At 34.5% G+C, this 25,646-nt stretch overlaps 1 protein-coding gene across 1 annotated transcript in view; it reads left to right on the top strand.

Moving 5' to 3' along the window:
- LOC149798915 (protein ECT2-like) overlaps positions 1 to 25,646 on the top strand; it is a 191,614-nt gene that overhangs the window by 5,542 nt on the left and 160,426 nt on the right. Inside the window, exons 2-5 of the mRNA XM_089957002.1 lie at positions 3,360 to 3,433; positions 5,087 to 5,266; positions 15,299 to 15,388; positions 19,649 to 19,756. Of these exons, the coding sequence (XP_089813128.1) occupies positions 3,360 to 3,433; positions 5,087 to 5,266; positions 15,299 to 15,388; positions 19,649 to 19,756 (452 nt within the window). The remainder of the gene's footprint in view (positions 1 to 3,359; positions 3,434 to 5,086; positions 5,267 to 15,298; positions 15,389 to 19,648; positions 19,757 to 25,646) is intronic.

The following is a 25,646-nucleotide window of genomic DNA, read 5'->3' as shown; positions in this document are numbered from 1 at the left end:
TAAGTCTAAAGCCTTACAACCAGCAATGTTAAATGGTACATTCAGATCATGTAATATACATTTGTCAATCTGTTAAGGTCATAATTTGCAAGGAAGTCGACCATCATTTTATGCAGCATAAAAACCTGAGAAGCATTGTGGAATAATGTATTAAAATGATTTCCTTTCTAAGGTACTTGTTTAAGTGATTTAATGTTTTTTTCCTTGAGGAAATTTGATATGAAGGTTACAAACTTCAGGTGACAACCATGTTTTTCATCTGCCCCATGGGCAGAGCGCTTTACATGCTGGCCTAACCAATCTTGTCGTACCTGATTCACCATGTTTCTGAATAGATGGGTCTGTTATTGGGGGCTGATCCTGAAAAACTTATTTCTTCACTTTGAAAACTGCTGCAGCTGATGTTTCTACAAAATATACAAGTGAATGAAGGCCACAAAAGAAATTAAGAGCTTGTTCACAGACTGTTGACTTTCCTCATCCAGTTGATAGTAGTTGTGGATAGTATATGGCAGTATTGAAGACTTAAACTCCTCCAATAACTCATTGTACTTCACTTAAATACTGGGACTGTCAGACATTGTACATTTTATATATCTATCTCTCTGGAAACTTTACCATCTGCTTTGTGAGCTGAGGTATCTATATCCAAGAGTATTTCTTTTAGTGTCTGAAGCGTATCTTTGCCTGATCTGATAGTTAAATATCTCAGATCCAAAATTTGTCCTCCCTTCTCTCTAATGTGATTTCCACCTATTTTGTTTCCATATTTTGAAGTCTCATCTGTGTACAAAGAAGTGTCAGGCTTAGAACTTGCTACCTCAGCAATATGCTTCTGTGATAAAAACTAGTCTTTATAAATTCATATTGCAGATTGTTGATACACTGGGCAGACAGTCTGTTTGTTTATCATTGAAAGAACAACAACTATAACATCACAAACATGTTTTCTGCTGACATGGTGTTACAACAGCCATAAACACATTTCTGAAGCTGGGAGAAAATACGTTCTTTTCCAGATCATAAACATGTACATTCATTTTCATACTGATTCAAAATATCCCTCAGCCAGTCATTTTCGTCTCAGAAATCTTTCATTTCAATTCATTTCTTTAACATTTTCTTGATCAAGTCTCTCGATATTACCTTCAAGACTCTGAATATTTTATGCAAAGTCTTTACTTTGTTTTCAGGTTTATTTACACAAGACTGAGTATATAATAAATTGGATCAGAGTCGTTTTAATTCTACATTTTTTTCCCAATCAATTTTCTTAAGGATGCATTGCATTTAAATAGAATCTTTTCGTGTTCCCAGCCATTGCATAAATTTTTCTTTAGTATCAATATACCTTTCCCTTTATTTAATTTCTTTTTAAGGTTGAACACTGTCTTTTCAAGCATAAGTGTGCATTTTCACTCTGGCTTTCACTTAATTCGTGTGCTAGTCATGAAGCAGTTTCTTTAAACTGATTATTTTTGTCTTGTAGATATAGTATACCTTGTGATGCCTTATTATTTTTGTGTTTCCTTGGAACATGGCAAGACATACTGAACTGCACACTTTCAGACATAAAATTCATAGGTTTCTCTTTTCCATCTTTTCTTGTAGAGCTTTTCTTCAGATTTTTGTAATCACTAAATATCTTTTGACAAAGGGAATGAAATGATCTTAAATTTCAATGGAAATATTTAATGCCTTAGCAATCGCAAACTGCCACTCAGCACATATTTTGGATCCATCCTTAATGTATTTTTCAGTTGTATTTGCATTAGTTATTGATGCCATTTCAGTATGACTTTATACTTCAAATGTGTATCTACCTATACATCTTATAAACATTCATGGGTTAATAATGTTTGTGCAGATGAGTCATAGCGATGAAAACCTTGAGCTATGAAAATGAAATCTGCATCACTGTTTGTCTCAAACAGACCTTTTCACTGGTGTATAATAAATGCCATTTGTATTAATTGTACAAAAATGGTTTGATATTGCTAGTACTGTAGTAGTGACTTGTAACAATGACTGTTCCAAACAAAACGTTACTTCCAAGTTCCTTTGCACTCTTCACTTAACATTTATTAAGTTGAGATTTCCTTCTCTGTTCCCTGTTTCTGTGAAATAGGACAAGAAATAAAAATACCTGAAAAATATTCCCCGACCAACTACAAGTACTATCAAGTATTGTCTCCACACTGAACAATAACTCGTGCCAGGATGACTTTGCTTGGCACCAATATTAAAATTGAAAGGGGGTTAATCCAAGCTGACTCCACTAGAGGATTAGAGAGGGACCCATAACGGATTGCTTTGTGCTTGACACCACACCACTGATTTCATAAAATTTTAATAATATAAAGATGAAATAATTGTATTATACCTTCCATTTCATCCCTCTCTTAAAATTAGTAAACTTTAGGTCCCTAAAGTAATGCAATATTTGACTGAGTGTAGAAATGTAATTAAAATGGTTCGAAATATTGCTTTTGATTTTCTTTTATTTGGACCTCTTGCTGAAAAGGCCATAACCTCTTTTTGAGATTCTTCTTGCTATTTTGTGAAATCGATGGAATTTACCAGAGCACCCTGTCTGTGATGTATGCAAATGGGAGCCTTCAGGCTATGCTGAATTCAGTTTGACCTACTTTTCTTGGTGAAATATGCAACAGACATCGTTTGAATATCTCAAATAAATCATGTGCAATCATTATTGAATCTTTTCCCTATTTATTCAAATCATAATTGGTACAAAGCCCATTAAAAAAACAGTGAAAGTATCCAATGCAAATGAGCTAGGTTTGCATTATGACAGATACAAAAGCCAATATGGTGGAACCCTTTGTCATCGCCTCCATAAGTCATATTTTCAGGAATATTTTGCTTACTTGGCAATCTATATCAGTGCATTTCTACAAATTAAAGTCATAATGTTTTAGTCAGACTTCACGTACAATGATGTCTTTTTTCTAATAAATTCAAATTCTCACAAGAGAGTAGACATGTTTTCAAGTTCTTCTTGGCCTACATTTCAGTTGCAGGAATGTGTTAGTAGGAATACAGAAATCAAATGATAAGAGATTTGAATGAAATGAAGCTTTCTAATCACTTCCTTGAATATTAATATATTTTTCTCCATTTTGTAAAAGAAACATACTTAAACTTAATCCGATTTCGGCATTCCTCAGCTTCCATTGCTGAAATCGTTTAAAAGGATGATAAGTATTTTTAACAAAATCAGGCTTTCTAAATGCTTTCTTTAATACTGTTATATTTTATTCAGTAAAGCCTGGAATGCCGAACTCAGATTAAGAGTAAAGTATGTTTCTAATTTATATTTTTTTGTTTCTATTTTGCAGATGACAAGGAAATGAGGATAATTCTTGTTGGTGATGAGTGCATTTGTAATGATGAATTGAAAGAAGCGGTCAAGGTATTGCAATCATTATTTAAAATTACTGTGTTACAACTTAACATAATAATGTGGATACTACATTAATGCATCATGGATTACAGAAATCCTCATTCCCACAGTGGACCTTAATCCTTTCACACTGTTTCCATCACATAGCAGATGTAGCAGTCATCATGGATTGCCTACATCATGTCTTATAGTTGATGGATTAAGATTTATTGACCCATGTAGAAAGTCTCAGCAACATAAATACATAATAATGGATATCCACTACAGCTCGTGAAACTAGTTGGCTCACCTACATAACGCTATGAAGACTATTCTTGTTTAAGTAATAGAAAATATCTTGGGGGAAGTATTTAAATATTCAGTAACTGCATTCTTGGGGCCTGCACTACATTTTTTTAAGGAGACAAATCCATTGGATTTTCTATAACTGTGAATATATTTAATGGTTGACCAAATATGTTTACACCTCAGAAAGCATTGCTCAGTGGACTGATAGTAGGAGTAATATTGGGGAGTATTAATTGAATGGAATGCTTATGACTGGTGACCAGTCTCAATTAATCATACGGGCTTGACAGGGACCCATTCTAAGCTTATTTCATTGCTTGAGAGGTCAGTTGTTGATAACAGTTATGCCTTCATTACTGTATTAAGTGAATTGCTCTTTCAAGGTTGGTGATATCTGTTTTGTACAAGTTTTGTACACACCAAGAGGTTATAATATATGTATGTTGAAAGCCAGATTGCTTTTATTATTCTTCCCTGTAATAAAGGGGAATGACAATATCCTCAAACTCTATGAAAATGTTGCCATTGCTATAGCAATATTAACTGCAAAGAACATTAATGAAGCCTTGAAAGATATAAGCTTCTCGTACTTCAATTCATTATTTCCCTTTACCCTCATTTGTGCATCTGAGACCCCCAAATTTTTAATTCATCACCCAATTCGGATACTAAGGCTTGTTATTTTTTTATTTTTTTGAGGGAACACTCATTGAATTATTGCTTACTATCTGTTTGTCAGCATTATTTATGCTATGAGCAATGGTACAGAACATATTAGGAATAATCAAAAAATACAACTGGGAGTTGTGATGTGACCAATGTTCTAAATTTATGTTGGAATAAAGTATGTTATAGACCCTTTGAGCATCAAGTCTTTGTAGTTGCTGTAATCTCTATATTTATTTATTTATGTATTTCCGGTGGGAGCTGAAATATAAACATTAGAAAACGAGACAGGTATTAACAACTGTGATAAGCAGTCCCTGTACGTAAAGCCCCTTAGCATACTGTTGCCTCTCTTATGATGTGGGTATTGTCATAGATCAGATTAAATTTGGCATATTCTGTTTTATCTTTGAAACTTGATTTATTTCACTTTATTTTAGCTCCTGGCTCATAAGAACCATTTGTAATGAGCTTTCATATAATAACACATCCTATTTTTAATTTGCATGTGCTATAAGGAGATAGCCTTGGTGGAACATCCTTATAAATAGCACCACCAGGAGACAGCCTTACTGGGATATTCTTTATGGTTCCTATGAAAAGTGTTGTCAAGAGGGAACACTGTATAGCTTGCTAAGTTACATGTATATATTTTGCATAATTTGTTACTGTGTTACTTAGTAACTGATTTATTTAATTTATTTTCAGAGTTTTGATGCTGATGTCTTTGAGTCAGCTACTGGACTTGAGCATATACATGGAGCGGCTGAATATGATACAATATTTGTCTTGTCCCAATTTCAAGGGGATGTGTACAGAAAATTGAACAAAGCTGAAGCCAGGCTTGTTGGACCCCCTGTCATCATTACTTGTGCCAAAAATCATGAGGTGTGGTATTCACTGACATTTATCATATTTATCTAGGTCAGTGACATTTATCATATTTATCTAGGTCAGATGGCAATCTGATTAGAATAAAATGATTAACGTAATGGAAATATGATGGTCACCAATACTGGGTAATGTTCTGTTAACCTTTCCATTTACCCATGAAATTACAACTTTCACATTTATGTAAGTGAAAATCTTGTTCAGAAATTATATCATTTCAAATGATAACTCCTCCTAACATGAAATGCAACACTTATTCTAAAATGCTTATAAAAATAAGTTGACCCAAAATTCCAAATGTTGGCATTACACGAACCTATATTGGTGTCTGTCAGATCTACTTGTATAGGTAGTTCTCAGTTTTAACCAGATTGGGTCAAAAGATAATAAAAGATATCCCCCTAAATTAATGGATTCACATGGTACCACTTTGATATAACAAACTATTGTTTCTCAAGTACAATTTATCATTCACTAACAGTGAAGAAAGGTAGTTTTTTCTGAGTAGATAATTCAGGCCCTGTTTAAATTATACAGCATTTCTTTCACTGCAAAATACTTGGAATAAATGTTGATGAATTTTTTTAAAAGATTTTTCAAGTCTTTCTCTTAATATATGAAATGCATTAACCAATCAGGTATTACTTTTTATATATCAAACACAAAATTTGTTCTCTGTGCTACATTTCACTGTTGGACTCTAGTCCAACATACCTATCTGACCTCACCCAAGTGTACACACCAGCAAGATACTTACGTTCCTCTTCTGACAATCGTATACTCATTATTCCCACTTTGAAAACAAAGTCATATGGACAGCGTTCTTTTGCATACCAGGGCCCAGCAACGTGGAATGAATTGCCCACTGAACTTAGACACAGTGATCACATTCAAGAGTGCTCTCAAAACTCACTTATTTCGACTGCAGGAACAAACTCAAAGACCTAATAATGTTTCCTACCTTAAATATTCTCAGCATGTTTTTTAATGTTTTCTAATTTCATGGTGTTTGTTTTTGTAATCATATCATTATATGTTTTTTTATCTTATAGGTGTTGTCTAATGTTGTAAAGCGCTTAGAGCTTCTGAAGATTAGGTGCTATACAAAGTCCTCATTATTATTATTATTATTATTTTATATAATAATGATTATTAAAGTTGTGTTTCATGCCTGGATTTATCTCCCACTTACCAAAATTTCTTAATTTGATGATGTACATTTGATGGGAAAGCTTAATTACTTGTACCTATCAATGTAAAAAATTGAGTAACTGTTCTACATTACATGTTACACAAGGCAGCCAGGCTAAGGGAGGAAACTTTTCATGGCTAATTATGGTATCTCAAACAGGGCACATTGCCCCTTATTACATGATGTTGCTGTTAGAAGCTGCTCTGTCTTGGTGCTTCATTTTCGGCAGATAGGTGATTTTATGCCATCATCAAATGGAAGTCCTACAACTGCTAAGTAGAAACTTCATATCTGGGGACATAGTCAGGGTTCCCTAATCATTGGGAAATCAAGAAAAGGTTAAAAGAGGGATGGGGCTTGTTGCCGACCATGTAAAGCTCTTTATATTGCATATATTGATCATCATTGGGGAAGAACTGGAAATTTTTAGCTGCCATTTGATCACTGGAAGAATATGTAGTTGAGACATAACTGAACTGATCAGCTGCCATTTGATCACAGGAAGAATATGTAGTTGAGACATAACTGAACTGATCATGGTTTAAATTTACTGAGGTCTTAACAGATTTTGGGAATCTTCAGAACTCTGCAGTTACATGAGGAACAGTTTCTGTATGGATCATTTGCCATAAAGATATTGGTATACTCAATCCAGGTGTACAGTTGGTCATGTAGACTCATTGCTGTATAGTCAGCTTCATAACAGTATGAGTGTTTTATCTACAAATGGCTTCTTGTAAGTCTTTTGCCTCATCAAGGCAAAAAAAAAACAGTGAGTCAAAATCTTAACCTATGATTCTTATTCAAGCTGATGATCAGTCTTCTGTTGTTTTTAAAAAAAAATTATGTTGTTTAAATACACAACAAAAATATTAATTATATAATGTAACTAAAGCCAAGGCATATTTTCTAAATATTGTTATACAAGAAAACATTATGCTAGGTAGTAGTGACTAGAATATGTTTCTCTGATAAGCAGACAGTAAACTAGGTAGTAGTGACTGGAATGTATTATTCTGACTAGCAGGCACAGAAGATCTTATCCCACACATCATGCCGTGTTTTCAATAAGGAAGTCTTCTTAATGTAACTCTGGCTTAGTAAACTGTTCTCAATTTAACAAATCATTTCATGTTTTTAAGTTCATAGAGTCTTCTCTCTTTTGTTTTCTTCAAAGTTTCCTGAAAATTGAAGGTACTTCTGTCTTCACTATCAATGTTGATAAGCATCAGATTTTTCTGTTTCTCAGTCCCAAGCCTATTCAGAAAGGTGGTCAAGATACTGTTCTGGACAGAGAATTGACTTGACTTCTTTTTGAAAACATAGCTGGCTATGTTTTTAAGCATTGCTGCACAAAATTACATTTTATCTTACTAGTAACCGTTACCTCATCTTTGGATGATGATGGCTCCATGGGTTGGATAACATTACTATTCTCATCGGTCGGTCGTAAACGCGGTCCAAAGATAATTTCATTTGTTTCAGATCTATTTTAAATTTTCTTTGCCTTTAGCGCTATTTTCAGTCAAACAATGACAGTATCTTGGAACAAAACAGGGTATACAATTGAGTGAATGGAAATTGTTTTATTGCGTGACAACAGAGAGCAGAAAGTAAGTTTCTCATGTGATTAAATTTAAAGCCATGTGTTTATTTTCCAGCTCTTTCATGGGTGTGGTAATAATATACGGTTCTAACATCCTGTTGCTACAAATATTCTGATAGTTACAAATCACATAAGGTCAGCTCCAGGCTCCACACTCAGTTGTAACCCTATATGCCTTATGATAACATTAAGGTAAGAAACTGGTGTGCATGTGTTTTCTCTGTTTGGAAGAGTTGTAACCTAGACATTAAAGTAGTTAGACCAAACCTTTGTTTTGTGTCAATCAGCAAAACGTAAGCTTGAGGTGCATCAATTTACATGCTGGCGATGATTTTTGATTGTCACATTGATAAAGTCTGCGTATTTGACGCATGGGTAGATAAAACGCTGTGTATCCTTTCTTATCAGAAGGGACAAAGACCAGTCAAAATGACAGTTAAAATCTTGTGTGTAACAAGTGATCTGTACTGTTAAGGGGGGGAAAATGAAGCTAAACTTCCACCATTTCATTTTTGCTTTAAAAATTAACAGAAACATATTGGGATAAATCTTTGCTTTCAATTTGGTAGTTTGCACAAGTGGTATTCCAGAAATATTCCTAAATGTCCTTGTTGGAACTCACTATAATTCCAGAAATAATGTTTTAATTTAAGAATATTATTGAGTACTTGGTAATTCCATTGAATAATACTTTTAATAAATAAATCCAACCAAATTAAAATCTGAACACAACATTTAGACTGATTCTTGTTCAGATGTTAAGGCAAGAATGAATAAGTCTTAAACTCAAGACTGTATCTTTAACTCAAATTAAGTAAACATTCTTACAATTAATAATGATGTAAATATATAAATGAGCACATACACCTCTCCCTCGATAACTCGTGTACAACGGGGTCCACAAACATAGACCGCACTATAAGCGAGGCACGAGTTACCAAGAAACCTCCAAAAATCGAAGAAAAAATCGCTTTGACATCAAGAAAACTGTTGGGGGGAGCGGCATTAGGGAACTGTGCTGTATACTGACTGAATCCTCATTTTACAATCACGTCGATGATAATTTTTAATAATGTGCTTTTTCTAATGAAGTTGTTCTTTATTCTGTTTAAATAACATTTATTTTCAAAATATCCAATGCATGAAAGATCGTTTCAACAACCATCATGTGTACGCAAAAAAATCTGTGTATTATGTCACTGCTTTTTGTTTTCTTGGTGAGTCTGGTTCCTGTAGTGGTGTTTAATATTTTCCTGCCGAATCAGGAGTCCACAGTACAGGAAACGAGACTAACTGTTGATGCACCACCAAACAAGATTCCTTTTCTTAAAAAGCATGCGACAAATTTGTGAGACAATCATCTATGTTGAAACTCAATTTTTGTATTGCTCAATTAGTACAGTATTGATGTCGTGAATTAATTAATTGGAATTAATAATGAAACTTCTTACCATCCCTGAGGATATCTCTAAGTGCCAGTTCAAGAATTCTCTGAAACTCGCTTTCCCCAATGGTCTGTATCTGTGAAATCAAGCTCTTTATTTTACGAAGTATTCATTTCGCTTGGCTGCCCAGTTTTCTTTGATCACAGTTATGAAAGAGTCTGTTAAGTTAAGGTAGTTTGTGTTACATACCACAATAACATTTATAAGTGTTTGATTGATCAAATGAAGTGAGTTCACCCAACATGACCGGGGCCACTAGATTTTAAGTTTATAGGATTTTCGTGCCTTTGAACTTTTCTTTTGTTCCACCTCCTTTATTTGATTCTTGAGACATAATTAGCCTGATAATACAAAGGAGGCCAGCTTTTGATTCAGTGCAACAATACTACAAATCCTTCTGGAAGTCAGTTATGAAAGGAATTAGGTTCTCAGAGAAACGCTCGCGGACATAGCTGTTATGGTAGATTGACAAATTTTACGTTTAATTACAAGAGGACACATTGCATTTATGACGATTGCACTTAAAAGGAACTAAAAGATAGAACTAGAACACAAATTTCAATTGATAGATACAATTTTTGTTTAATATGTATTTATTTATTAAAGTACTGCCTCCGCTTGGTGTGAGTGACATTTTCATTGATTGAAATTTCCTTACATATCGTTAATTGCGGTGTACTAAGAATGTGGTTTGGAAAGAAAATGTAAAATATTGTATGACCTATTTTTAAATTTAATATTTCGTAGTGTTGATTAAAATTTCCAGGTCCTATCTACTGTTTTCAATGATAAAATGAGCGATACATCAAAACTTCCATTACCAATTTTGATCACAATTTTCTTAAAGTTCAACAATTATGGATCAATATTTTGGGTATTTTCTGGTTTTAAAAAATGGGATCTACGCCTGACCCCACGTAATAAGCAGGTTCGCGAGTTATCAAGGGAGTGGTGTACATGGGAAGAAAAAGAGGCCTTCTATTTTCTTGTCATAATTTTCACAGATTCACGTTGCATGCAGAAAAATTCCCCAGTTCTCAATTATTTTAAATCATTAATAAAATAACCTACTTCCCAATAAGCGCTAGTCATGATGTTGGCAGTTGCTGAAACAGTCCAGTACTGCTGGTTGTGATATTAGTGCAGCTATAGCGATTGTTACAGTTGGCCTGGTAGCAAGCATTTTAGCATGTTTTAATCTATATGTATAGTAGTAGTTTTACAAATGCTTTTGAGATAAACTGGCCCCTAACCGGAATTCCACTCTTCGCATGCGCTGCAAAGAAAAATTTGAATTACCATTCGGCACTGCATCTTGAAAATGTCTTCACCAGCAAGGAAAAAGAAATGTATTGCTCAACACAAAGTTAAGTTCAGTTTGGAATATACGAAAATATATATATCAAACACCAATATAGATCATTCACATTGGTAGCAAAAGCACAGAGAGCTTGGGAAAATTAAGAACTTGCAGCAGATTTCAGCTCTCGATGGAAGACCTGCAAGCTACCAAAGCTGAAACATTGTTTGTGAGTTTTCTTGTTGAACCCAATCTACCTTTATCAGCTGGAGACCATGCTAAACATTTGTTCCAACAAATATTCCCGGATTCAAAAATCGCTTCACAAATTCATGTCAAAATTCACTAATTTTTATCCCTATTTTCACTAATTGCGAGCCTGGAGGGTTGGCAGCTATGCCTATGTGCCCCGAACAATCATGGTTCAGCAATCTTTTCAACATATTTGTAGACCAGCATGGGAAGGGCCTTCTATCACAGCACAAGGGCACTCTCCTACACAACAGCCTGCAGATTCTCCACCTTCACACATGGCTCATATTGAATGATCTCTTTGCCTAGTAAAGATGCCAATGGGCACCCAGGTACTCGCCCATTGATAATAACCTGCAGTGTTTCCCGTTACGCACATTTGTGCGTCAGGGATGCATGCTGGAGAAAATTGACGCACACATTTTGTTGTCGTGCGTTTTTTTTACGCAAGTGATTTTTATAATGTGATCAGGATTTATTTAATACCCAATGCATTGGATGTTGCCGATGGATGGCATCTTATATAATTCAAGCATAGGCATTGACTGTTTCCCCACTTTGTTTGTTCCTTGCCTTACGCTCTTCTATTCGTATAGCAGAGTGCAACGCAGGGAACGTTTGAAACAATGAACCAGACTAGCATAGGCAATGTTTTGATGGAGTAGCTTCCCATAATCTCCCAAGCTCTCACGCGATTTCCATCGAGTTCAGCAAGCTGTCATTTAGATGTTTAATCTCAATGCTTGTTGCACTAGAAAGTGTTCTCCAGATTAAAACGGCGTGCACTAAAAATCATTAGCGAAGAAAGTGAAAGAAGCAGAACACAAAAGAGTAACTGTGGATCTAACTTTAATGAAAAATGGAGAAAATAATACCCTTGACTGGAATACTGTATTCATACATTAGGATTACCGGTGTGATTTATAATCGCATGATTGCAAAGACTGCAAAAGTGAATAATCCTTTCGTGACAGGGTTTTAGAATTTTTAAAAATCTGCCCTCGTTCGCCACATGATATCTGGAGAACACATTATAACCCAAGACATTGTTTCACAACAAAGAAATAAGTAAACTTGCAGGGACAAATGCATTATTTGGATTATAAAGTCAGCGGGTCATTGCAGATTTTGTTTTTTTTTAACTTTGCTGCAATAAAAGATAGATTTTAAAGTTCAAGTGTAACTTATTAGAAAGAAGATGAATCATTATCCTCCTTGATATTTGGATAAATATGTTCTAGGATGAAGTACAATGAAACTGATGATAGTACACATTTTATGAAAGGCAGTAATTTGACTGCCATTTTGTTAAAAAGATGTATTTGGCTTTTTGTATTGGCTTGCATGTAGTGTGTTGGGCTATAATATTGCTTCATATTGATTATAAGGAGACTGTTAAAAGTACAACTTTAAAACAAAAATGAACTAATAAATTTATCCTTTGAATGGACAATGCATTTGTTTGTTAATTGTGCATGTTGATTTATTTGTATGTTTAGAGAGAGAGAGAGTATGTTGTGCAAGTTGCAATAAACTATTGCAAGCTGAACAAGTACAAGTCATATGAAAATTTGTCAGTACATTTTTGACCCCCCACATTTTTTATTTGACTCCCAGTTCTGACACCAAGTTTTTTTTTTACCCTCAGTTTTACACCCCTGGGGGGTACACTGAACCTGGTTAATAAAATGAACGACTGGGTACACATTAAAAACAAATATTCCAAGTTCAGATCGAGACACTGAATAATGATTACAGTTCAAGGCTCGTGTTGTGTGCGCATTTATTCATCATCAGAGGGGCTGGTATGGTTGGTTACAATTTGCTTGTGATACATGTACTATATAATAATAAAAGGGAGGACACTTCTTTCCTTTCTCGCACGACCTATTTAAGAATCAATGCTGATATTTAAAGCTGGACCATCCTAACTTCATGCCTGTTTATGGTTCATGTGCCATTTTTCTCACAACTTAAACATGCTTGTTTTGAGATCCTGATGACATTAACCAGGGTCAATACCTTTCATCGACAGCAACAGTAAGTACTGATTGCGAAATATTCGATGAAGTGAAATTTAAATATGTACTACAATTCAAGTTAAAGAAAACACAAGATAAATGTCTGGTTCAACTAATGCCAATTTTGCCTCAAGTTTTGGCCCTGGAGCGAATATTAACTGTTCAAGTCAGGGCCACTGTTCACTTTTGTTTGCTGGACTCTTTTATTTTATTAGCGGGAAACCCAAGACAAACATTTTTGTGACTTTAAAGGCAACACAAAAGCCATAAAATGCACTTCTTTATGTTGGGAAAAAATGGACAATTATACAGAATGAAATTTTCCACTGAAATGTTTGAACATAAGGGAAATCTTTGTTATTTAATAATACTGAAAAAAATTAATAAAAATTTACCACATGTGTAAATATAGTAATGTTTGCATTAATTTTACATGAAACAGAAGAAAACAAATGGGATTCTTGAGTGTGAAACCACTTGTCATAGATTCATTCTATTTTGATACTAGATATGTAATGGACCTGTCTAAATTGAGAATAAATGGTGCTAGATATAACAAAAATATCCCAGACTCTATCAATGTGACTGTTGGATGTTATATGACAGAAAATGTTAGAGGAGAGGGATTTTGTTAAACTTAAAAATATGTTGCACCTGACCGTTGTTAAGGAACAAACCATGGCAGGTCTAGGATACTACAACATTCATCATTTGTAGACTTTATGACTATTCACGAAAGTTACTGTAGACATGTATGATGCAGACTAGTTAAAGCTGAGTGTTATGTATAAATCATTTATCAGTTTCTTTTGTGTCTACACTCTTGTAATAGCTATTAATCCACATGGATTTAGCCGATTTGTGAAAATTGTAACTGCAGATCCAGATAAGTAGTAAAAGGAAATATACATTACATAAAATTAATATGTACATTTTTCATACAGTTTTATGTAATTATGGCATGTAATATATAGATTGCTCTTATGCTCAGATTACGCTTTTTACCAATAATATTAGTAATAAATTACGCTTATACCTCTCTTGGGGGCTGGCATGTGTGAACCTACAACAAAGCAGTTCAGGTTCACATTTAATACAATTTTCTTTTGATTGGGTACCCGGGTAACTGATTGTTAGGATTGACAGGTACCCAGTAGAAATTTCCCAAAATTCTAGAAATAGACAATTTTACATTCAGAAGAATGGTAGATTTCAGTGGGTTTCAAGAGTTTATAAACAGTTTTCAACACTTGGAAAATTGAGGAGATATACAAGAGATATGGCCAGGGTACAGAAATCTTGAACAGTTTGTATGAATTCAAGCACTTGGAGACTAGTGATATGAGACAACTCCCACAAATTTGTTAAGTTGCACATACATGTATTAAAATGTACTCTTCGCAGTATAGAACTTTTTTTTTATTGTTCACCCTTAAAGCACTTGTTGATACATCTTTTTTTTAGGTAGGTAACTGTTGACATGTCTGGTTTCTTTAGTTTGACATATATGGTTTCTAAACTAGATTTGATTGGCACAAGCATTCCTTTGAACCTTATCAATGAATCTCTTTTAAATGCATGTTTAAAATATGGGTTACCAAGGAAACCCAGCATGGCAGACTCCCATTGTGGCTCATCTTTAGATGACAATTTTATTTAGCAAATATGGCTATTGACTGATGACCATAACGATTTTTAAAGTTATTAAGTATAGCAGAATATTGCAAATGGTAAAGTGTTAATGGAGATAACAGTAAGTGATTTTGAGCCCTGAAAATGGTTTTAAATAGGAGTTGATGTACATTTTGGATGGACCAAACTAGATGATATGCAGGTTTTAATGGAACCCAACAATGTTTAGGACCAATATCTATCAAAATTCAGTATTATTTAGATGATTTGAGTTATAGTAAAACTTGATTTGAAAGACCAGTTATGTAAAACCACATGTCTTGAGACTATATTCTCAATGCACAAATTTATTGATTTTATGGTTTTATGATCTGTTATGAGAGACCACCTGTCTTAAGAGACCATACATTTTTGGCAGAATTTTTGGTCCTTCAGGACAGGTTCAACTGTATTTGACTTTTTGCATGTAACACTGGCATTAGGGCTTTAAGGGCAGGTCAAAGGTAAATTAAAGACTAATAGTTAGAAAGATGATATATTCTGGACTTTGATGTTAACCAATATGTACATTTTATTTTCAGCCCATTCCCAACAGTGCCAGGCCACAGTATTGCTTCTCAATGGCAGGACTGATTGTTTGCTTTACTGGGTTCAAGGATAGAGAAGCATTGGTAAGATAGCTACAGTAAAGGTGTTCACCAGTACAATTTCTTCGTGTCACAGAAATTACTTTTATAAAAATAAAGACTTTGTATGAAATTAATGCTATAGACATCAGTTCATTTAGAAGCACAATGTATTTAACCTTGGTTCTTCATGATTTCTGTTGGAAAAAAAAAAATCAGAAATGTTATATTATAAAACTGGATTTGCTGATAGTTTAGGATAAAAATTATGATTTTAACATTGCATCAAATTTATGAATGCTAAATTTATTCAGAAAGAAGTTAGGATCCTAAAATGATTTTCAGAACTTTTAACTAACCAGCTCATAATGTATGAAGCTCTTTACATAGATTACTGTAAATATTAACCATAAGAGAAGACAATATGTCAGAATAATTCTACAACTCATTAAATCTATCAGTATGTTAAATGTACCATTTAATTGTATGGATAGAGTGCTTAGCTTACATGCCAATCACAGTCAAGAATGTGTAGAATGCCTGTCTACTTCACTGTCAATCCCAGCTATTTTTTTAACTTCTGTATTTTCATTTTCGGTTAGGAATCCTACTTACGAGTGCAGTGAATGGCAGTATCTTGTGACACTATGAATTTCATTTGATTGCCATGAATCATGGGAAATGTCCTGTAATATTGCCATGAATCATGGGAAATGTCCTGTAACATTGCCATGAATCATGGGAAATGTCCTGTAACATGCTCACTCAGGTTTAATTTTTAGCGCAAGCTCACTTACATTTAGGCTTACTTCCTGTCTCTTGACTTAAGCAATCCTTAAATTGAAACCTTGAATTGGTTACACTATTGTGTTATACCAGTAATATATAGAAAGTCGTCTGATAACAGATGAAACCCACAGAAATTATGGCTTGTTACATTAGCTACTTATATGTGAAGAAACTGTATCTGTAAAAGTATATAAACAACATAAACTCTGAATGAGAAAAATAGAGGATTTATTCACTTTCAAGTGTCAATATTTAAATTAATATAACAGAATTGACATCTTTTCTAATTATGTTCCCTCTGTTTCATTGCATGTAACAGTTTCAACAATTTGTGTTAAATAATAACATTGATCACATCAAATTTACTATTAAGACCTAAGAATATTCATATGAGTACCATTCAAATCCCAGTAACAAATAAATTCCGATGACTAGAATTATCATATGAAATGGATGACAATTTCTTTTACAATAAAAAATATATTCATAGTGATATAGTGTAAGTTTTATTGAGGTCTTATATCCCTATGTACAGGTACTTTGCGCTATGTCTTTGACATATATTTTCTAATACGATTGCTTTAAATTAATTTCTGTGTTGAGAATGATAGCACTCCCTGTCACATTTGGAAGCCTATCAGCAAAATAGGATTACATGTACAGTATATGTTGCATGCATATGAACCCAATGCCGGTCAAAGTGAAACTTACAGGTGTGCATGACACCCATATTTGTAACCTTCAGTTGCAGTACACTATGTAACACTCCACCGAAATAGTGCATATTGCCAGCAGGTATTTAAGCATAAAAAAATATTAACTATCATTAAAATATTGTGATTCAAAACAAATATTGAACGCTAATTATATTATTAGACTTAATTACAAATGTATGACCAAACATTAAAATCATTGTGTCAGATGTATAACAGTAAACATTGGCCTCCAATTGAATTGGTAGTGTGGGAAAATTAGAACATGCACTATGTAGATGTGCATTATTTTAATGTTAAGCATAATTTATTCTGTGTAAAAACCTGTTATATAAACTGTTTATTATGCTTGTGCACACCACGTATCAAAATCTGAGGTACCTCCATTATATAAATTGCCTTCAAAACAAAGATGGCAGACATCGTAAAATACATTGAATGTTGTACATATAAAATTCATATAAAATTTGTAACAGTTCTGATCATCATCTGAGATGCTCATATATAAAAATCACACTGTTCCTGTTCCTGTGGGTTTTTTTTATAAACTATTACCCTTTAAGAATTGGAACTTGATATAGTATATGATAGAATATTGTGAATGCAAATACACTGTTTTCAGTGAATCTTCAAACTTTGAAGATGCACCTTTCAAAACTATTGCTGTCTTGCAATTCATTTGGTTTTTGCCATTTCTGTTTTGCAGCTGAATACAGTGTATTACAGAATCTTGTTAATACAACTAGTTTAGTAGGTTTTGATGAAACACTAAAACTTATTACATGTTAATGTCATCAAAGATGCACATGTCAACAAATCACAGTGCTTTTGTTATCTTTTGTAGAGTTATTGCCTTTTATGTTCTGCATGTGAATGAAGTGTAAGGCAGGATCTTAAAACTTGTGCAGGTTTTGGATTCTTTGAAAATTGGTACTTATTATGCTTACCTAAAGATGAATGGATTGACAGATCATTTTGAAACAAAGCTGGATGCAACATATGGCAGAGTTTTATGGATGCAACTACTCTTGCAGTTTTTAGTGGACTGATATGAAACTTATTACATATATTCATCTTCAGAAGATATACCTATTGACCAGTGATGATACTCACTGTTTTCGGAAGAGTTATGGCCTTTGTTTTACTAAAGTCTCATCTCCATCATGGAATAGTGGTGGGATGCTGGAGACAAAGGAATTTATTTATGTGAGCAAATTATTCACTGTTTCTCTTGTTGGAACTGATTTAACTCATAAAGTTTTGTTTTAAAAAGACACCATGAATACTTAGTGAGAAGTTTAAAGATAATGATGCTTGCTGTGATTGAGATGTATTACAGTTGGTTTAGCAGCTGATTCTGTCCATAAGGTTTGCTGTGATTGAGATGTATTACAGTTGGTGCAGCAGCTGATTCTGTCCATAAGGTTTGCTGTGATTGAGATATATTACAGTTGGTGTAGCAGCTGATTCTGTCCATAAGGTTTGCTGTGATTGAGATGTATTACAGTTGGTTTAGCAGCTGATTCTGTCCATAAGGTTTGCTGTGATTGAGATGTACTACAGTTGGTTTAGCAGCTGATTCTGTCCATAAGGTTTGCTGTGATTGAGATGTATTACAGTTGGTGTAGCAGCTGATTCTCTCCATAAGGTTTGCTGTGATTGAGATGTATTACAGTTGGTTTAGCAGCTGATTCTGTCCATAAGGTTTGCTGTGATTGAGATGTATTACAGTTGGTGCAGCAGCTGATTCTGTCCATAAGGTTTGCTGTGATTGAGATGTATTACAGTTGGTTTAGCAGCTGATTCTGTCCATAAGGTTTGCTGTGATTGAGATATATTACAGTTGGTGTAGCAGCTGATTCTGTCCATAAGGTTTGCTGTGATTGAGATGTATTACAGTTGGTTTAGCAGCTGATTCTGTCCATAAGGTTTGCTGTGATTGAGATGTATTACAGTTGGTGCAGCAGCTGATTCTGTCCATAAGGTTTGCTGTGATTGAGATGTATTACAGTTGGTTTAGCAGCTGATTCTGTCCATAAGGTTTGCTGTGATTGAGATATATTACAGTTGGTGTAGCAGCTGATTCTGTCCATAAGGTTTGCTGTGATTGAGATGTATTACAGTTGGTTTAGCAGCTGATGGCTTTTTCACATGCTGTGTCACATGCCTGGGAATGTGAGCAGTGTGCAGTTTGGTTGCAACAATGCAGTGTGCAGTTTGGTTGCAACAATACAGTGACATTGTAGCAACCAGTCACTGTCATATTTGCTATGATCTAATCACAAACAGGTTTGTTACATTATTTATGATAACTGATTCTATTTTAGGTGCATGCAGTATAGGTTTACAATGGTTTTTTTGTAATTATTCTAACAATTCTTTGCATAGCAAGAGTAAAAACTGATATAACAGAAAAAAAGTAAAATAAACAATCTGTTATCGAAAATAAAGATGACATCAGTGTTAAAAAGCAGGCCCTTGTTTCACAACATTTCTTAAAGTGACATTTGAAATTTTGTTTCTTGTAATTCTTCTGGCATTATTAAAAACAGAATAAAACATGAAAAATGACTCGAAAGTTTTACATTTCTACACACATTCAGCAGGTGTAAGGAATTCTGTTAAGTTACTTGCATATAAATAAAACTCTTGAAGGAAAATCCAAGATGTTATACACATTTTAACTTTATAAAAATTTTGATGACTGCTTAATGTTCACTGAAAAATTCCTTGTTAACAAAGTGATAAGAAATTAAAAAATGTGATTTAGTATGCCTGCTAATATGTTTGGTTTTGTTGACAGAGTCATTTGGTGGATTTGGTACATCACATGTCTGGGAGTGTGCGAAAGGACATAAAGTGTAATGTGACCCATCTAGTAGCCAATTGCACAGGAGGATACAAGTATAATGTAAGTCACATGTGGAAGGACAACACAGAGGAGGTCAAATTATATGATTTTAGTGCAAGAGGAGTAAAAAAGTAATTGTTATATTTCTGACCTGTTTGCACATTGCTTTGTAACAATCGTAACAGTAGTATTGCAGTATTTAAAGAAAAGATCATATTGAAAGTAGATCTAGATGATTAAAATTTACTACAGTGAAACCCCTCAAAATTGAAAATCCTTGAGATGTTAAAAAATTTAAATTTTGAGAAATGTTCCGTTTAATGAGGTTTTTTGCATATGTGATAAAAAGTATTTTCCTAGGCATTTAAGTGTTGAGAGCGGATGGATCAATTGAAATAGAGAAAACATGTAATTATGAGAGCATCAGTTTATAAGCGTTAGAGTGAACAAAATAAAAACTAAGCTATTTAAAAAAAAAAAATTTTTTAATTAAGAATTAGCTGTCAGAACATGGTGCACACCTTCCGAAAATCACATCCTGTCACATAAATTACTACAGTTACAGTTGGTCTCCATAGAGATACAGTCCTTATCACAAAAAACATCTAAGGAATAAGATAATTGTATAACTGTACCATAAGTCTTTTTGAATTACGAATGATAATCTTCTTTAACTAATGTTCATTGTGTTAATGGCTCCATTTCTTGTGCCATTGCCAGATAAGGCTCATCTTATCAATCACAAAGTTTTCTAATATCTGTACATGATCTAAAACATATGGTTATGTTAATGAGTGAATCTGACTTGGAATGCTGCTTTGACCATCTCTATCAGCAAACCATCAAAATTGAGATCACAATGTTTATTAACATTGGTGGGTTATTTGTAAAAGACAAGACAGTGTTCTGTTGACCATGTATATAAATGAGTAGCATCGGTCAGAATTAGATAAACAGACTTTCTTTAAAGTCTGCCTATAAACATTTACTTATTAATAATTCACCTTAAAAGCAGGTTCTTTATGTTGAATAACTTCAGATTAGCCTAATTTCAGCTGTGATCTGTGTTGTCACATGTATCGAGTAATGTTTTAACCTCTTGTGCCCTTGGGAGATTTTCTGGAGTTTTATTTCACAGATCTACTCACAATAGTACTTGCTAAGGGTATTTAATCTGTTCAGCATGTGTCAGGATTTTGGCAGCTAAAATATATATTTTCAAGTTTGAGCTGAATTTTTTGTTTAATGGTGAGTTTTTAAAGCATAAAATTGAATTATGGGGGATTCTGGTTTACTGAGGTTTTGGTTTTGAGGAGTTTCACTTATTTTGTAAGCAGGTTTACATGACACTGTCATATAGGAAGCTGATTTTTTGTATTTGAGCCTATGAATCATGTATGGGAATACAATGAGAATTAGGTGGAAAAGAAAACATGTTCCAAATTAAACTTGGTTTCCTAGACTATTTGTCATCAACTTTTATGCTCAGATTATGCTTTTTGTATCATATTTTAACGATAATTATGCTTATACCTCTATAGGAGTAGGCATGTATGTATGTGTAGTGTTTATACTGCAAGACCAGTGTACAATTATGGTGGCATGTCCTTAATGTGGGTCAGTTTCAGGTACAGATTAGTGAAAAAACACTGTGTATATACACCTGTATGAGGTCAGATTTAGCTGTTGTGAATTAGACTCATTCCAGGTTTATGGGAGCATTTTTTATTAGATTGCATATAGGTGACAAATAATAAACAAATTTAGCTAATTCTTAAAACTTTAAAATTTCTTTTGTAGTTATGTATACATATATGACCAACTACTGAGGTATGAAAATTTTGCTGTATTTTGTAGAATTTGGAGAAAAAAATTGGTTATTACCATAGGATTGAATTTTCAGTATTGTGGTTTTAGCACCTTTCTTTAGTACATTATAGTCTATACATGGCAACCAGTATATTAGGTGGAGGAAGAATTCAGGAAATCTACTTTTTTACATACCTTCATTGGTTGAGCTAAGACTTATAACCTATGACACATGAAATTATTGTGGTCTAGTTTCAGCTATGTAATTATGAAAGTAGTAGAAAATCAGGTTTGAAATTTCAAATGTTTATTGCAAAATACAGTACACTATGATGAAGGGTATTGTTGTTCGTCTGTCTAGTCAACAAGGACCACTCTAATCATCTGAGGGTTGGATGGGCAGGTTCTGTTCTGTGCGTGCGCAGGTGGCTGATGAGGCCAATCCTTGCACAGAATGTTCATTTGCATAAGGGACAAGGGATGAGTGGGACATATCCAGTAGGATTGATGGCACGCGCTTTTCTTTTTTTCCCTGTTCAGCTCTGCAGCTGCTATCCTGCCAGATTTGCAAAACTTGGAGACTTTGTTCATGGAGGAAGGCCAAGTGACTCGATCGCTTGCTGTTTGCTTCCAGGAATCAGGGTTTATGTTGAATGTTTTCAATGCAGCTTTCAGAGTGTCTTTGAAGCATTTCTTTTGACCTCAGTGGGATTGCTTTCTTTTCTGTAGCTTGCCATAAAAGAGTCTCTTAGACAGCCCGTGGTCTGGCATGTGTACAACATGTCCCACCCAGCATAGCTGGGACTGCATCAGGATTGTGTGGATGCTGGGTACATCTGCATGGGTGAGTACCTGTTTGGAACCTTGTCCTGCCAATTGATGTTGAGGATTTTCCTGAGACTTGTGGTGAGAAAGTGGTTCAGCTTCCTGGCGTGGCATTGATACACCATCCACGTTTCACATCGTAAAGTAGTGTGGGGAGCACAACTGCCCTGTAGTCCTTTAGTTTGGTCTGGATGCTGATGCCTCTTCTATTCCAGATGTTGGCATACAGTCTGCTGAAAGTTGAGCATGCTCTGGCAGTGCAGAGGTTATTAATTTCAATAGTAATATATTATCTGCTACTTTTGCAAAGGTTTATTTTTTCCTAGTGGTAATCCTCAGTCCAAGATGATTTTTTTAACCTCCTACAATTTGTAATTTGTGATTTGGAATAAAAATATAACATGATCCCAATCTAATACTGTAGATAACTTTCATCATTTTAATGTTTTCCTTCTTTTGTTGGACTGTCTTGTTCTCATGTGTATCTTGAGTATCCATCATTTGCATGATCTAGGTTGTCTTTAGGCATTATGTTATAATCTGAGTTGGTGGTCAAGTTTCTGACTATAATTCATCAACAGCATAGAAATGTGGGCTATTTCTCTATCACTTCAAGGATGCGTCAGGACATCACTGCGTCATAGTCCCTACAGACTTCAACATTGGTCAACCTCAGGTGTCAAGTTTTCTGCTTTGATTGGCTAAGGGGTTAGCATCAGATGCTGGAGGTTGCAGGTTCGAAACTTGGCTGAGGCCTTCCAAAGACTTATAAAAATGGTACTAACAGCTGCCTTGCTAGGTACTCAGCATTAAGAGTTCATTGTTAGGACTAGTCAACCTGGTGTCAGGATAATGTGACTGGGTGGAACATAATGCTACTGACAAATTCTTAAAGCTTTGTTAAAAACCCAAATCAGACACACGCTCAGTTGTTAAGTGGCATTCATGCCCATTCTGTCAGCTTCTAAGTCTCGAACCTTCTTAAATGGATAGCTTCAGAGATCACTCTCAGAGTTTGCCACAGTCCAGTTAAGAAGAATATTCTGGCAAACACACTGTCCAGACAGGGTTGAGAAGTCCTCACAGAATTGTCTCTGCACAAGTCATTAACAGGGACACTTTTTCATGTGTGAGGACAGCCAGTGGTAGACTTGTTCAAAAAGAGGTTGAGAATCAAACTCCCTCTTTATGTCTTTCCAGTGCCATTCCAGACTGCATAGTCACTGGATGCCTTGTGTCTGAGATAATAATTCCTCAGGGTTCTTAATGCTTATCCTGATAGCTCCCATGTGGCCCAGCATTTGTGTTTCAGTGATTTTGTGACAGTGATATCTTTATTATATTGTTAGTCACTGTTGTTTAAGCTTTTTTTTTGTACTTTTATCACTTATCATTCTGTATATCATTTGCACTTTTACTCTTTTTATTTTGGGGTCCTAGAAATATAGTTTTAGGGCCCTGGAAAATGCAGAAAAAGTCCATGAATTACTTTTGAGTGGAAGCAAGTGAACCCTGAATTCTAGCTTGTCCTGAAAATAAATAGGGCTGATCTTGCATCCAACTTGACTGCCATGATGACCATCTTAAAATTCTTGTTATTGCTGTTTCTCCTGAATGGCTAGTCATGTTGTTATCATGTTTGACCAATAGACTCTTATGATGTCTATTTGGTCCTGAATAAAAATGCTGCTGATCTTACATCTAATATGCCTGCCACAATGTTTTTGTATTGAAACATCTTGTTAATATTGACAAAGATTTTTCACCACAAGATGTCTTATGAAGTCTAGATGGTCATAAATGAGAGTAGTGCTAATCTTACATCTAGCAAAGCCTCCACATTGGGCATCTACAAAATCTTGCTATTGCTGAAAAAGAAGAAATGGTTTTGGATTCCTAGAAAATCTTTGTGGCCATTTGAGGATCAGTCCTTTTGAGGGACATCTGTTCATTTATGGTTTCAAAAATGCATTCTAATTTTGCATTTATTGTTTTCATTAGTCATTTGCTTTTGTTTTTTAGCTCACATGGTTGTAAAGACTAAGCTAGCTTATTGTGTAACCCTCCATCAGTCACACGTTGGACATAGTGTATCATGGGTGCATTTGTCAGACAATTGCTTGTTACCACTGTAGAGTCCATATTTCTAATCTGATTTCAAGCTAACTTGGAATATGGGCTTATGTCATCATATTAACAAAGTGCTCTTGAAGGCCAGATTTCTGATCTGATTTTTGAGTAAACTTAAAACAAATGCTAATATCATTAAGATCTCAGGTTAGTTCAATAATAAGATTGATCCACACGTTTTAACATCTGTAATTCATTGCCTTTCAGTATCACATAGCTCTATTATTGTGACATAATTATCATCATCTATATAATAAGAACTCATCCTCTCATGGTTCACCCTCCAATAGAGAACTCTTTAAAAAAATGTAGAGCATAACACAGACCCAGTCTGCTTCCCAAGTCACTAGTACATGAACTGTAGACCTAGTCTTTTTCTAGGACACCATTTGCATTGCTGCTTTGCAACATCACTTTGAAATTTGTGCATTGAGTTACAATGTGTGGCACATCAGGCAATTTAATATGGGTTTCATTATTTGGAGGTTATTTCCTGAGTCTTTCATTTTTGTCTGTGAATATTTGGCCTTCATGAGTTCTCCAAGCAATGTTTTTTTTAATGATTTCAGAAATGCTCAGTTGACGTTCCCAGTTTCCATCCCACCTTCCTTGTTTGCAGAGTTTGTACTGTCCTTAGAGGTTTCTAAAAGTTTTTCACAAAATGAAGGACCGTTTTTAAGGCCTTTAAAAGTTTGTACAAAATGACTAATTTTGTCAGCAGTCCGTTAAGCCCTTTAAAAAAAGTATTTTGATCCTTTTTTATAAAAGAAATGTGTTTTCTTCTATACTGTTGTGACATTTTGCATTGGCTCATATGTGCATGTGTAGGTGGGTGTCTTCTCCTGAATAAACTCAGTGAATGTTCTTGTTGAAGATGTGCATTTTCATCCCATGCTTTTTTGGTTTGTCTCAGTTCAAAGAAAAGACATTTGCTTTTCAACACATGTAGAAGCAAGATCCATGGCAAAAATCACTTCATTGACTCTAAGCTTGCACTTGAGAAGTACTGCTAGTGGATTTGCAAGGATTCCTTGGTGAAAAGAAATTTTTGTGATATATTTGCCAAAAAATTATTGATATTGGAGCTATTGGATAATTTGAACTTGGTGCACGTGCTGGTGGAAAAAAATACCAACAACTTGTAAAGCAAAATAAAGCATGTTATTTCCGTGCAAAGTCAAATAGC

This window comes from Sinohyriopsis cumingii, chromosome 5, assembly GCF_028554795.1.
Source record: "Sinohyriopsis cumingii isolate HCF-2022 chromosome 5, ASM2855479v2, whole genome shotgun sequence".
NCBI classification, from domain to species: Eukaryota; Metazoa; Mollusca; class Bivalvia; order Unionida; family Unionidae; genus Sinohyriopsis; species Sinohyriopsis cumingii.
Note: the sequence above shows the minus strand (reverse complement) of the source record. Positions and strands in the feature narration are given on the sequence as shown.